The 15,595-nt window shown below is 48.0% G+C and overlaps 1 protein-coding gene across 1 annotated transcript in view; it reads right to left on the reverse strand.

Annotated features, from left to right (window-relative positions):
• The window catches only part of BARX2 (BARX homeobox 2), a 71,365-nt gene extending 63,193 nt beyond the window's left edge, over window positions 1-8,172 (reverse strand). Inside the window, exon 1 of the mRNA XM_021696258.2 lies at window positions 7,654-8,172. Within this exon, the coding sequence (XP_021551933.1) occupies window positions 7,654-7,840 (187 nt within the window). The 5' untranslated portion in view covers window positions 7,841-8,172. The remainder of the gene's footprint in view (window positions 1-7,653) is intronic.
• Between the last annotated feature and the right edge of the window lie 7,423 nt (window positions 8,173-15,595).

Here is a 15,595-nt window from a genome sequence, read left to right on the forward strand (position 1 = left end):
CACAGAAGACATAACATCAGGACTCCGTTGTTTGAGAGCTACCATGAGGGAAATGTACACCGTCGATTCTCCTAGACATCGCTTAAACTAAACTTCCATGTTACACTCCCTTCAATACACAAGTGGCTTTGATTTTGTCTGTGAAATCACCATAATCCTGAATTTCAACAAAGGTTAAGTTACAGAGTGCAAAGAACTCTGAGAAGAGGGAAGTGGGTGCTGGAGGCTGGTAGGTGAATCAGAATTAGGGACCTGCTAGGCATTCCTGGCATGGAAATATAGCTAGGACTTCCTAAGATTCCACCAAGCCCTAGACCATTCCATTTTCCCAACACATCATAAGCGATCCTTGAATTAGAAAAGCGAAAAGAAAATCATCACATCGCTTATCACACACATAAGGGTTTTTTTTTTTTAAATAATGACATTGACATCACCGGGGCAGCAGGTAATCTTATTCGACGTACACTGTGAGAATGCCTATCTATCCCCAATATCCAGAAGAATATGTTTCCTAAGGACATGCTGGTAAGCTAGAGGGATGCAATAAAAAGGAGCCACGTAAGCTTGTCTGCTTGGACTCTTAACAAATTTAGTTTTGTGTGGAGATCCTCCCAGATTGGCTTCTATTCAGTGGTATCTTGACCTTTCCTTGGAGAAAGGCCATGTTCACCTTTATGCACTCTGCCAGGGGAGTCAGAAAGCATAGATAGCTGTCCTCCAGGCCTACCAAGTAGTCCTGACATCAGCTTCAACTGGTGACTGGCAGGGTCCCTTTTCAGATGTACTTGCACATCATCTAATGTTCAGAATTCTCTCCCTCCATATTCAATTTCAACGGGCACTGAAGAAACCAGAGACTCTCCTTCTCAACTAAAGAAAGAGGCCCTCTATCCCCCTATCTTCTCCAGAGCAATCATGTGTAAGAATCAACTCCAGCCCAAACATAATTAGACCATCTTCTGATACCTATCTAGGAGCACTGCTTTCTTCCTTAAACGTGTGCCAAGTTTCCACTTTCAAGAAGTTAAATTGCCATATAAAAATGCCCTGGTGATGATGAGTAATTAGACACTGTAATGGAAAATTAACTGTGTTTTTATTTAGAGCATTCATTTTAACAAGACTTTTTTTTTTTTCCCTAACTGTTCTTAAGCTGCAATAAAAATACATTAAATCCTGAGGGGTTGCAGAGGTTTTCTGGTTAAAAACAAACAAACAAACACACACACACACACACAAAAGCTTCTCTTTCTCGAACCACTTATTTTGTGAATATCACCAAGGTTATACAAGGTTCTGATTTGAACCGCATTATTAATACACTCTAATGCCAATTTTCATCCCGTCATCTGTGCTGTGGAGGAAGAAATAGCCATTCACAGGCCTCTATTGCCGAGGCAGGCCCCAGAGAGGCGGCACATGGGGGCTTGTCACACTTGGGGAGCCTTCCCCCGAATATCTCGCAGTCCCCTCTTCCTCTCTCTGTTCATGCTGCTGCCAAGGGAAGCGGGTCGCTTCCAGCCAGGGCTCCTGACAGCTCTGTGAGCACCTGCCGGCTCTGGGCAGCCCTCAGTGAGCAAGCTGTGAGAGTGGGGTTTAGCTCCGTGCCATATTAAAAATGACTCCACGACACGGCGTGTGCGACGGCCTTCCCCAAGAAGAATGGTAAATGAGGCTGAAATCTGGACATCTCATCCCAATCCCTGCGGCCCTCTGTGGCAGCCCTCTAGTCCCACATTCCAGGGACTAGTTCAGCAATGGGTTCAGCCACAGGACCTGAGCGCACTTCACCCTGGAGCTGGACGAGGGGCCGGTGGAGCAGGCCGGCGACACCCATACAAGTTCACGGGCTTCATACCAATGAGGGAGCCTAAGATCATGTGGCTTACCTAGCTTTCCATCTCTGTTCCTGCCGGACCTCAAAAATAAAGTGCAAATGACACCTAAAAAGGCTTCTGGCCTGACATTTATTCTACATGTACAGACAAAAATTTCAGAAGCCCCCTTAGCTTGGCCTGAGCAGCCATGCTGAAGGACCCTGGGCTTTGGGCAAGGCTCCCTGGAGCAGCTACGAAAGTTTCAGGGAAACCTGCTTTTTCTTTTTCCCTATTCCTTCCTTTTGTGGGTTTTGTTTGTTTGTTTAATCTCTCCTTACAATTTAAACAACCTTTTATAATCCTTACTGCTTTTCCTATAGATTCCTGGGACTTACTCGACCTAACAACCTTTTCACTTCAATTCCTGAGGTGGGTTACAACTAGCAACTTTATACAGTCCACGCTTATATCCAAATGCGGTTTCAATCCAGACATACAACCCACAAGAGCACGGGCAGATTGGCTTCATAAAAGAGGTACCATAAACACCGTTTCATTTTGGCTGTATTTAACGAGGTTAATATGACAAGTTGGCTGGCGATGACACCCTTTAGGGGGAGTTCAAACAGAAAATTCCATCTGGTGAGCAAAAGTATTCAATTGTCACAATGTTGCCCGATCCCAATTCCAAACTGCCCAATACATTCTAGAGAACAACAAAGATGGGCTTGGCAGTGGTTCTACAGATAGTTTAGGGGAATTTGTAAAGTATCCCAACTGTGAGTCAAGATTTAGAATAAACTGAAATGTAATGAACTCGTTAACAGTGCCATCACCAAGCAAGAATGAAGATCTGTTGAATGAAAATGGTGAATTAAATGATACTAAAGACTGCAGACATTCGGAGAGGCATTTTAACTTGTGGACTAAATTTCTAATCATTTTCCCCTTGGTTATTAGGGAAATCAGAACCGGAGAAGAAACTGCTAATGAACTATATTCACCAGTTAAAACTGACTCCTGAGGAGCCACTCAGCTTGTCTGTATAACAAAAGAGTCATAAAATTTAAGGAGTAAATGAGAACAGCTGAGGGGGGCCCAAAGAGCCCAGCTCCAAATCTATTCTGACCCTGGATGAGTCCTATGTCCTGTGCATCCCTCGATTTATTTACCCTTAGAATGGGAACAGGAGAAGCAGTTATGAATAATCGCTAATAAAAGCCTATCAGCCTCTGGCAGAAATACAAATGCTTGTTGATAATGATCACCCTCCCAAACCCCAGTTTACATTTTTTCCATTAACATTCCAGTCCCCAACTCTCAGGTTCCCAAGATCCTACGGGCTTCATTCTCAGACTGAAAGACCACACTGAGATTTAGGAAATGACTGGAGCCAACTCCCTGAAGCAACAGCAGGCTGCCTAACTTCCAAAGAAGCCATGACACATGTCCCCACCTCATTTCATTTTTCACTGGGATGACACCCAATCTTTGTGATAAAAATGAACCCAAGGACACCACCCCAAAGAACTTGTTTCTCTTGGACCCACCAAAGGATAAAATGTTCTCAATGCCACCTCTTAAGATAAACACCCTTCCCCAAGTGCCCCTTTTAATTGGCTGGTTGACTGTCCCTTGGGTGTGACTGCACGGATTTATCCCGGGTGTGTAACCAAGTTGGAAGTCTTCCTGATTTCTGAGTACCCTAACAAGAAGGCAGGCAGTGGACAGCGTGGACTAAAACTGTGTCTAAGCACTGATGTGACCCTAGCGCCTCATAAAAAAAAGGATATTCTGCTCGGGGAGATTGGTCCGTGATCTCTGTGATCCCTTCCAGCTCTGTACCTCAACAGTCAGTTCTACAAGGCTGGCCACTGAAGGTCACCGGGAGATCCAGCAGAACCATTCCACCAAGGAAGGAGAAAGAAATTGGCCTGTAGGTTTTAGTGGATTAATTAAAAGCCATGTGCTGGTCACAGGCTGCAAAACGTCCTAGTATCTACATTCACCTTCCCCTCCCCCCGCCGCCGCAAAACACGCATGTGCAAGTCTAAGGTAATTCTAGGTTGTAAGTATAAATAACTAAAATAGAATTTTAAGTAATTAGCACAGTAGGTTGGCTTCTCAGTATCCTCAAGAAAACTCTTAGGATAAATTGTTACAGCCTTGTTTTTGTGAAGCAGGCTATTCATCTTTTCCAAACTCTGCCTGTCTCTGAAGACCAAACTGAAAGAGAGAGCCTTCAAAAATGACCTGCCAGTATCTCTGCATTATACTCCATCCTGAGAAGCCAGATTTCTTTAAGCAACTTTTCCACCAAGAAACATTAATCATGACCAGAAAAATGAAATAATGCACTCAAGAGTTAAGTAGTATTTATGATACTCTGAACTGTACCTCATTTTTGGCCTTTAATCACTGTCAATGTTCTAACATTTATGAGAGATTGTTAACTGATTTCTAGATGGCAATATATTTCCATTCTAAATGGGGATGACTGTTACCAGATTTTTTAAATTTTTTTATTTTTTATTTTTTTTAAGATTTTATTTATTTATTTGACAGAGAAAGACACAGCAAGAGAGGGAACACAAGCAGGGAAAGTGGGAGAGGGAGAAGCAGGCTTCCCACAGAGCAGGGAGCCCGATGTGGGACTTGATCCCAGGACCCTGGGATCACGACCCTAGAGAAAGGCAGACGCTTCACCGACTGAGCGCCCCAGGCGCCCCTGTTACCAGATTTTAAAATAATCCTAAACATATTTCACATCTCATCAGTGGTCCGAGTAACAAACTTTTTTTTTCAAATGGAGGCTCTCTTTGGGCTCGGTGTTTTAAATTTTATTTTAAATCTAATGACAAATGTTCCTTCAATTTGGCTTCAAAGGATAGGATTCCCTTTCTCACTGTCTATTATGTGATGTAGAACATCTCTTGGGAAACTTAAATAAATTTAGAGACAGCCTGCTAAGCCTAAAATTACTGTATTTGTAGTAAGAAAGGGCCTGTTAAAACAATTTTTTTTTTGGAGGGGAGTATTCCATCAAGGTTAGAGTGTCTAATAATAAATTACCATCAGGTGATGATCTGCCTAATGAAAAATGTTTCCATTTCTCAATTTACTTGAATACATGATCTTCTGCCTGAGGAGATTTAGTACCATAAATTGGCATTTGGATTACTAAATCTAAACAATGTGCACTGCTTAATTATGTAGAGGCTTCTTAAATGCTGTAGCTTTTTTTCCACCCCAAATTTATATACTTATTGTGCAGGGTGGTAACTTTTTTTTTTTAAATCTTATTTCATTATTTTACCTGGCAAAGTTCACTGTTGGTAGTTATTTGAATCTTAAAAATGGCAAACCGAAGGATGAGAGAAAGTTCAGTAATTTTAATTCCAATGCATGCCTTTCACTTGATTTGAACTTTTTATACATCGGTTCTACCAAAAGTGCTAAATATTTATCTCTATCCAGAAAAAAAAAAAATATATATATATATATACATACATGTATATAATTGTATTGAATGTAGAATGCCAGCAGCTTAATGTCATTTTTAATTAATAAAAGATTAAATTTATCCAGTCTAAGATTTTTGATCTTAAACATAACTGTTAAAAACAACAAAAATGCTTTGAAAGTGTGGTATTTGCAAAACCCTTGAGAAGTCACTAATGGGATTCCCATGATCTAATACACGTTAGGCTTTAACTGTAATCGTAAACCCACTAAAGGCTTATGACCTGAAAGTATGGACTATTGTAGCCAGTTTTTATGGGTTTAATTCCACTGGCAAATCCCAGTCTCTATATTTTAAATCTCAACTACCACAAAATCATGACATTTTTCGAAAGAACAATCTAAAGAAAGTAAACACTGGAATGACAGGGCAAGAAAACCATTACCAACAACCAGCCTTTCACACAAACCATCAAGGAACTTCAAAAGCACAAGACCAAGCAAAACTTTTAGTTCGTGATACACATGCAATTCACCCTTAACATTCTCAAAACTACATATGAATCATCTTATTTTCCTCTGACTTATTTCCATACAAGACTCAGTGAAACAGAACTTACTCAGCTCCTATTGATGACTGGATCAGTTTTCTGAGGTTATTTATTACCTTTTTTTTTTTTTTTTTTTTTTAGCATGTTTTTACTATGATCCAATTCTGTGACTGCTAAAAGCCAAGCAAATCTGCCTTTGGGTCAATGCAGAGCACAAAGTCACTAAAAATTTTGCCGGCCCTGTGCTATACCTCAGTGTTCAGAATTGTTCTGTTTTGTCCTAGGGTCATGCAATGTCATAGCAGGGTGCATTGAAGTTTGTGATTAAATCTTTTTTTTTTCCTCAAAGAGGAAAAGTGATGATTTATGCTCAGTACAAGACTTAGCCTACCTCCCCTATTTAATATATACGTAGACTATTTATTCAAGGGTTTACATATGCATGGCAGGCACGTAAATGTAAAAATATAAACATCAAGCATATCTACCTTATTTCTAAAGTTTCTTGTCTCATATACTTCTTGGCCCTTAAAATTTAGTATTGCAAGTCCTGTTATGAGCTATCAAGGCTAATTCTACCTTATGGATAAAATTTATTTTGCAAAGGCATACCTGAATATTGTATTCATTTCATAACCAAATACATGTGGAAACAACTTGGTTTTCAAAGAACTTTGCTGTATTTACATATATTAACTGATTGTCCTACAGGGACAACCCATCAAATCAAAAGAAAATATAGGACTCTAAGCATTGTGCACTAGAAGCTTCTGGCCTGAAAGGTCAAAAAAAAAAAAAAAGTCTTTTAAAAACACTGCTAGCTCTTCACTTTACTTTTTCAGTGGGAGTATAACAAAATTATTTATTTCAGGACACCCATGCAACAAATATAACCTCAAAGTTTCTTTTAGTTGGGAAATACTAAATTTTTACCTTTAGTTGAAAGCACACACAGTCACTTATTTTTGATAAAAACTGCTTTAACCTTTTTTTGTCTTTTATACCTGCTTTTCGATAGCCTAAATCCTTATAAAGCCAGGGCACTTTGAAACTTGGAGGTTCTCTTAATACACTCAAAGTTTTAAAAATACCTTCGGATTTACTTTCCATATAAACCTACGACTTTTTCAACGTGTTTATTAAATGTTCTTTATCTTTCCTAGTGATCTTAGTTAGGCTCTTGTGGATAGAGGAAACCAGACGTTAAGAATGTTTTTATTGTTATAATTGCTGTTTTTCAGTCCCTTAAAACAAAAGGGTGACCTCCTCAGCTTGCACCACAGGGGATGGATTCCAGAACTACTGCCCCAGAGGGAGATCCTTTTAAGTAAAGTTCAATGATTTCTGGATTTTGTTGAGAACCTCAGGACACTGATTGACTTGTAAAATTCCCAGTGGAGACAAGAGGAGGTTGGACAAGTTAACTCAAGGGGAGCAGCAACACCACTTCCTGAAACAGTGAGTTAGGCGCTGAACCGGGTCAAGTGTTTGAACTTTCTGACCGAAAACGACAGCGGCGCCGGGAAGGAGGAAGCTTTCTCCCGCGAGCGGGATCGCCGGCGTGGCCCGAGCCGCCGTTCCGAGGGGCCCGCTGCCTCCGCTCCACCGCCAGCCTTGCGATCCACACCTTGCCTGGCCCGTCCCAGATCGCGGCCGCCCTTGCGATGCCCGCCGCTGACAAGTCTGGTCCCCCACCAGGGCACGGGAAGAAGCCCCTCGCCCTCCGGTGGGAGGACGGAGGCGGGAAGGCGCCCGACACCCGCGCGAAAGCCACGGCACCCCACTAATTCCCCCGCCCCACCCCCGGCGAGGCGTCTTACCGGTACAGGAATGCAGGGGCTTGGGTCGCACGACCAGCGACGGGCACACGGAGTAGAGGGAAAGTTTCTCAAAGTAGTCGCAGGTCTCCTTGGAAAGGATCTCGTCGATCATGAAAGTCTTGTAGCGCCGCCTGGCTGCTTTGAGTTGGCCGGGCGAGCTCAGCCGCAGCTCCGCGTGGCAGTGCATGGTGAGCCGGGGAGAGCGCCGGCCGGCCGGGGCCGCGGGGGCTGGCGCGCCGGCGGGGGCCTCAGCCCCGCTCCTCGGCCGCCGGGGAGGCGGCGGGCTCGGGAGGCGCGCGGACGGGAGCGGGCACCGGGCGCGCCGGCCGCGCGTCTAGACCCACCCGCGGATCAGCATCTTCGCGGAGCCTTTTTGGGACGGCGCAGCTGTCAATCAGCGCGCGCTTCCTGCGGGGCCCGGTGCCGAGGCGCGCCGAAGGGCGTCGGCGCCCACCCCGCCCAGCCCGCCCGTGCAAGCCGGCCGCGGACCTGCACACCTCGTGCCCGCCTCTCTCGCTCGCCTCCTCCCGCCTCGCGGTGTCTCGCGCTCCTCTGCCAGCCTCTCTATTTTAAGACACTCGCTTTGGCTCTCCTCCCCGCCCCCCTCCTGGGACGAGCTCCAGGTGTGTGTGCCGAGTGTGCGCGCTCAGGCGTGCGCGCGGTGCGGGGAGCGCGCGCCGCCCCCGCCCGCGGGCCGGGGCTGAGCCGCTCCTCCGGGACGCGACCCCGTGCGCCTCCTGGGCTGGGTCCCGTGCGCGCAGCGCGCAACCCGCAACCCGGGGAGCAGGCGCGTCTAGGTCTCTTGCTAGAAAGAAGTCGAGTCCTTGCTGAGGCTCCCGAGGCTGCGGGCCACAGAGCCGGCGCCCCAAGGACCCGTGTGTCTTTCTCCCCGGTTTCCCAAGGACCCGCGGCCTCTGCAGTTCACTAGGCTCTCGGCCCGCGCGGAGCCGCACACTTGACCGCTCCCACGAGATCCCAAACCATAAATGACCCTTGCCCTGACCGTTATCCCAATAATAAATTGTAAAAATGAGAAAGTAATCCCCCAAAAGCGTGCGTTCTTTCTTTACGTTTTAACGTTTATGAACTGTTTTCGCCGCCGGCAGGGCCAGCGCAGCGCGATGCCGCGGTGTCCGCGGGCCCTCAGCCCCACTCGAGGATTCTGGCCGCCCGATGCTCCGGGCAGTGCGGCTTTCGTTCCCGGGTCCCTCGCTTAGGGTTAGGGGAGCCCCGAAGACACACGCTTATTGGGTGGCTTGCCTCCCCCCTCCTGGGCTCCTAACCTCCGAAGTCTGTTCCAATCAGTATCTGTACGAACTTGTGTTCGATTGGAATTGGTGGCCGAGGGGGACCCCCACCCAGTCTCGGCGCCCGGGACGGCTCCCGCTGCCTGCGTCCTGCCACCCCGCCCGGCGGCCGGCCACAACCGCCCGTTGTGGCACCAATTCCCACGATTTTGTCTCCGAACTGGTGTGCGTGGGGCCGGAAGGAAAACGCACGAGAGAGAGAGACAGAATTATAGACGCGGACGGCCTTCTCCGAAACCGAGTTTGGGGCTGGTGACATCTCGCCGGAAACCTGGAAGCGGCCCGGAGTCGCGGCGGGCTCGCTGTAGAGCTGCTCGCCCAGGAGCCCGAGTCGCCGCGGTAGCAAGCGGACGCGCGCCCCTGGGCTGGTGGTTCGGGTCGGACGGAAGGGACACACCTGGAGGACTAATAACTAGGCACTTAGAGAAAATAGCAGTCAGCCGGATTAGAGCCGGGTATTAGACATGGCTCGCAGTGCGACTTCGAGGATCTTCATTCTGGATGTGTTCACGTGTGCCGGGGCTCCCTACTCCTCCCCTCCTCTCCGTTTAGAATTGTTTTCGTTCGTTCTCCTCCACGCGCAGGCGGCTCCAGGGCCCGCGAAGACTGCGGCCAGGTGTCCCGGCGGCGGCGCGCGTCCCTCCGTGGGGACGCGAGGTCGCCGCGATGGGCCCGGGAGCGCCCCAGGCTCTGGCGACCAGCAGCCCCCGCCGCCTGTCCGCTGTCCGGCGCCGGGGGGTGGGGGAGGGAGGACCGCTCCCGGCTCAGCCGGGGCCCCGCCGCGCGGTGCCAGCCCCGAGGGTTTCTCCAGGCCGCGGGCGCAGCGGGGACCAGCGGCGCCACGAGCTGGGGACGAGTCCCAAAGGCGCGACGCTCGCTCCGAGGACAATCTTGGGTGGGTGGGGGGGGGGTTATATTTTGCCCCTGGCCAGCGCAGATCTGTTGACAGGGGCCGAGAAACGGAGTGTTTGGTGGGATTCGAGAGCCCGTGGCGTGGGGGCGACCCCACGGGGAGCGCGGGCCGCGAGGCGTGCTCAAGACTTGGGGCGCAGCACCTGAGAGACAGCCTCTCTTTAACCCGGCGACCCTGGCGAGGGACTGAGCTTTATCGGTGTGGACTGTTTGTCCGGTCCTGCCGGGCGCTTACCGGACGCGCTTACTCCGAGTTAGTCTTCTGGGCCCTGTTTCTGCCCGGCCTTTCCCCCCTGCAACTTCTTTTCTCCCTTTCCAGGCTTATTCCCCCGTCCCCCTCCGCGCCCCGTCTCACCCTCTCCGTTCCTTTAATTGCCTTGACTCCTTCCCCCCTTTCCTCCCATTCCTCCCTTTCCCCCCACTCTTCCCAGCACTTCGGCCTCCCCTCCCCTGTGGGACGTCCCCCTTCTCTTTTCTCTTCTGCCCTCCCTTCTCTTCTTCACCCCATCTTCCATCCTGGTTTCTCTTTTCCTTTCTGCCCTTCTCTTCCCTCCCTTGCCCCTTCTCTTCGTCTCTTCCTTCCCTCTCTCCAAACCCGGATCTGCAGCCGCGCTCTCGTGTCCCTGCGTCGCGGCGCTGCCACACGGGAGGCTGCCGGCAGCGCGCGGCGGGGACAGCGCCGAAAGCCCGGGTCACCGTGCCCGGCGGGAATCTGCCTCGCCTCTGCTTCCCGCTCGGGTTCTCGACCACAGGCACAACATTTGCTCACACTCTCCCCCAGACTATCCTTTGGTTGGAAATCTGCAGTGTTTAAAATAGCTAAACAATTTCGGTTCAACTCCTTGGATCTTCCACCTTCTCGATTTTCTGCCACGGAGGCAAGAACTCTTAAAGGGGGTCTGAGGGCACACGTCCCAGGTGTAGGGGAGAGAGAGATTCCAGATCGTGGAATCTGGGGCCTCCAGCTCTCTGTCGCTTATAATCAAAGCTGAGTCTCAGCTTTTCATTTATAAGTGGCAATGGTAATACCTACCTACTTCACAAGGTTGGCCTTTCATAATCCATGCCTTCACACAAGCTGTTCCCCTTACGGGAATGCCCTCCACAGCCCAGTCCCTCCCTCCTTCATTGCCTGAAAAACTAGTTCAAGACCCATCTCAAATGTCACCTCCTCTGAGAAAGGATTCCCCACTCCCCAAGGCTGTTGATTCCTACCTCTGCTGCACTATCTTTTGCATGTTTATTTCACCCCCTGGTGAAATAAACTCCTCGTGTGTTCTCCAGCATAGCACCTGGCACACAGTAGGGTCTCAGTAAGTGTGTCATAAATAAATGAGTGCAGAGGGGAGCTTGGGTGGCGCAGTCCAGTAAGCATTGGACTCTTGGTTTGGGCTCAGGTCATGATCTCAGGGGTGAGATGGAGGCCCAAGTGGGGCTCCAAGCTCAGCTCCCAGTCCACTTGGGACTCTCCCTCCCTCTCCCTCTGCCCCTCCCCTGCCTCTAAAATAAATAAATATATAAAATCTTTGGAAAGAAATGAATGCATGAATGCTGGGATCATTACATAATATGCGTGAAAGATCCAAGCACATGATGGGACTTCAAATCTTAATTTGTTGTACTGAATTTGTCTTTCTCCTCACATGAGCCTTTGCCACTCTCTTTCCTCGATATTTTTGGGTTTTTAGCAATGGCACCTAGCCCAATTCCCATTTTGCTTCCATTTTTCTCTTTTTACTCCCTCTCTCCTTCTCTCAGATTGTAAAGGGCTTCGGTGGGAGGAAGCACACCCTGGCTGTCAATCAGAAAGTGGGGCTTTGGTCAAGAATAGTCAGGGGTTTAGTTTCCAACATTAGTGAAGTGGCTGGAACAGCAAACATCTGCCAAAGAGACTCAAACCTTTTCCAGCTGCTGGAGACCCACAGGCACTTCTCAGCCTCTGGTGACTCTGCCCAGGCAGTGTCTGCCCCCGTGCCCAGGGAGGGGAACACACACAGAGAGGAACAGGCCGTCTGCACTGAGCCACACTTGGGCAGGCATAGAAGGGGCTAACAATTCATACCCTCCAAGAGGCTTCAGGAAATCAGTCCCCCATTCCATCTGGTACCTGATTCCTTGGGGATAGAGTCCAGCCAGAAAAAGGGGGAAAGGACATCTTTGCAATGTTAGGAGGCTCTGATAATCAGAAACCAAGGAATCCCGCTTTCCTACTTCAGCTCAAACCTGGTATGTCTGCTCAACTAGTACTCATAAAAATGGGATTTTAAAAAAAGATGTATTTATTTATTTTAGAGGGTAGGGGGAAGGGGCAGAGAGAGGGAGAGACAGAATCTCAGGCAGGCTCTGCGCTGAGCGTGGAGCCCCACATGGGGCGTGGAGCCTGACCCAGGCTGTGGAGCCCAATGTGGGGCTCGATCTCATGACCCTGAGATCACTACCTGAGCGGAAACCAAGAGTCTGAAGCTTAACCAACTGAGCAACCCAGGCGTCCCTAAAACAAAATGGTTTTTAAAAATCCTAGGGCGGGGGTGCGCCTGGGTGGCTCAGACAGTTAAGCGTCTGCTTCGGCTCGGGTCATGATCCCAGGGTCCTGGGATCGAGCCCCGCATCGGGCTCTCTGCTCAGCAGAGAGTCTGCTTCTCCCTCTCCCACTCCCCCTGCTTGTGTTCCCTCTCTTGCTGTGTCTCTCTCTGTCAAATAAATAAAATCTTTAAAAAAAAAAAAAAATCCTAGGGCAGGGCAGCCTGGGTGGCTCAGTCAAGTGTCTGTCTTCAGCTCAGGTCATGAGTCCCAGGGTCAAGCCCCACATTGGGCTCCCTGCTCAGTGGGGAGTCTGCTTCTCCCTCTGCCCCTCACCCAGCTCCTGTTCTCTCTCTCTCTCTCAAATAAATAAAATCTTTTAAAAAATAAAATAAAATAAATAAAAATCCTAGGGCAGCATTTAAATTGCATGTAGGCTCTAACCTTAGCTGAACTCATCTTGATGCCTAGTTTATTCCTTTTATGATCTTGGGCTATGTGTCCATGTAGATGTTCAGAAGAGCCATGCCAGAAGTCTTAGAAGTACATTCCCAACCAGCTTTTCTCCAAAGAGGAGAGGGGGCAAAAGCACTCTTTATATTCTAGTAAAGTGTATTTAATAACTTGCATTTCAGTCACTAAGTTTTGAAATAGTTTCAGACATGTAAAAGCAAGAGAGGGAAAGCCTTGTAAGTTAATATTCCCCGGGGCCCCAGGGCCATGCCAAAACTGCTGCTTATGGAGCCCAGCGTGGCCGCCTTGTACAAGAAGAAGCTAAAGGAGGTATACAAGGAGGCTAGCTCATTTGTAATGATGATATTAATTTACAAAAACTGCTCTCATACACGGTAAAGTATCTTTTTAAGAGAGGACATAAATGTAATCCACTTGACAAATGGGTTTGGGAAGGTCTGACTACGTCCTTCTGTCCTTTCTCAAAACATCTTTCTGGAGGAAAAGTTTAAACTAAAAAAAAAAAAAAAAGCAAATCAACTAAGACAATAGTTGTATCTACAGAACACAGAACGTTTACATGCAGAGTGGAAATGCCATTAATCCACCAAATGTTCCCCCAAATTTTAGAGGTTTGGTATACAGATTAAAATCATTTCTTTTGCTAATCCTTTCCCTTTTTTCCCTTTTTTTTTTACTGCTGCTATCCTGGCCTCAAACTGCCCTATTTCTGCCAATAGCCTGTGTGCCTCAATTATCTCAGCTGACTGACATAGCCAGGAAAATAAAATGTAATCTCTCCTATCTTTCTCATACTGTGGTGAAAATAAACACAGAAGTTTAGAGCATCCCTGACTTTGACATTTTTTTTAAAATGTTTTATTTATTTATTCATGAAAGTCAGAGAGAGAGAGAGAGGCAGAGGCAGAGGGAGAAGCAGGCTCCCCGCCTAGCAGGGAGCCTGATGCAGGACTCGATCCCAGAACCCTGGGATCATGACCTGAGCCGAAGGCAGACGCTTAACCATCTGAGCCACCCAGGCGCCCCCTTTGACATTATTTTTTAACCGCTCACTAAGGAGAAAACTACAACCAGAGACAAAAGGCACTTCTCAATATTCAGTGGAGCGATGCCCTGGCTGTCTGGGGTAAGTGGAAAGAACTCTGAGCCAGGCAAATCTGGGTGCCGTCCCTACCCAATCACTCAGTAACTTCCCTGACCTCTGGTCTCCAGCAGTAACATGTGGGTGATACACAGCCAACTGCAAGGTTTGCTGGAGGGTTTCACGGAAGAGCCTGGGCCCAGCACTCACTTATGCAAAAGCCTGTCTTCCCTCCACCTTTACTTTGAGTCCAATACGATAAGCAATTGGCTACCAAAAACCATCACAGGGATGCCTGGGTGGCTCAGTCGGTTAAATGTCTGCCTTCGGCTCAGGTCATGATCTCAGGGTCCTGGGATCGAGTCCCGCCTTGGACTCCCTCTGCCTGCCTCTCTCTGACAAATAAAAAAATAAGATCTTAAAAAAAAATAAACAACCCATCGCAAAATAAAACTGCATTTTCAAAACCATCAGAGCCTTTGCTGTTCTACATGTGTCTGGGGTTGGTGTTGGCTCAATGTTCAAAAGCCAGGATCGACGGAGAAGTAAAGAGTGGGAGGAGGAGGTGTCGGAGTGCGGGACTGTCGTTAACTATAAAGGAAATGGCCTGGCCACCAAGAGTCCCCAAAGTGCTACTTAACATCTGGCACCTGGAGCCACAGACCCAGCGCATCTGCAGGAGTCAATCATTCTAACCAGCACTTCACAAGGGACTAGCTCATTTATAGTTGTTACATTGTTTTGTCTGCCAAAAAAAAAAAAAAAAATACCGTGATCCTGCACCCACTGGGTGACATCCCATTCAGATTATCTCATAAAATATTTTTATTCTCTGTTTTGCCTCAAGCGGGCCTCGGCTAGGTTTCTTGTGAATTCTTGGTAATCTTCCCTCACACGGGGCCAGTCAGCAACCCAGCAAGGCAGGATTTCAGAGAACAAGCAGTTAGCAGTTGGACAGTCACGTCGCCTGTTATCAAGGACAAGAAGGTTCCTGTGTCAGCCAGCTCAGGGAAAGCCTCGAGGGGCCCGTCGGCCTTCTGAACACACAAAGGTAAAACAACATTCATGAGAGCTTTGGACGATTAAAGAAATCTGCTGACGTGATTGTTATTAGCTAATTAGCTAATACAGAACAGCATTTACTCAGAACACCGGGTGCCGTGTGCCCATCAGAGAATGTACTGTTCTCGGCGCTCCAGGTTCTTAAGAAAGGAAGATTGTAGAAACTCCCGGACATAGGTGCTAAGCACCTACCTAGGTCTACGTGTAGGGGGCGTGCATTTGCACACACACACCTGCCTGGGCCCAGAGTCTGTAAACTTTCTTTTTTTAAGAGGAATGAAGGGATGGGTAGGAAAGAGGAATTTTTAAAAAGGGTTAAGGAGAGACATTTCAAAACCTTGTTGGTCGGGACACCTGGGTGGCTTAGTCGGTTAAGCATCTGCCTTGGGCTCGGGTCATGATCCCAGGGTCCTGGGATGGAGTCCCGCATCTTCTTTGGGCTCCCTGCTCAGCGGGGAGCCTGCCTCTCCCACTGCCTGCCACTCGCCCTGCTTGTGCTCTCTCCCTCTCTCTCTGACAAATAAATAAAATCTTTAAAAAAAATAAATAAAATCTTTTAAAAAAACCCAAAAAATCTTGTTGGCTA

Source organism: Neomonachus schauinslandi, chromosome 11 (genome assembly GCF_002201575.2).
Source record: "Neomonachus schauinslandi chromosome 11, ASM220157v2, whole genome shotgun sequence".
In the NCBI taxonomy this organism is placed as follows: Eukaryota; Metazoa; Chordata; class Mammalia; order Carnivora; family Phocidae; genus Neomonachus; species Neomonachus schauinslandi.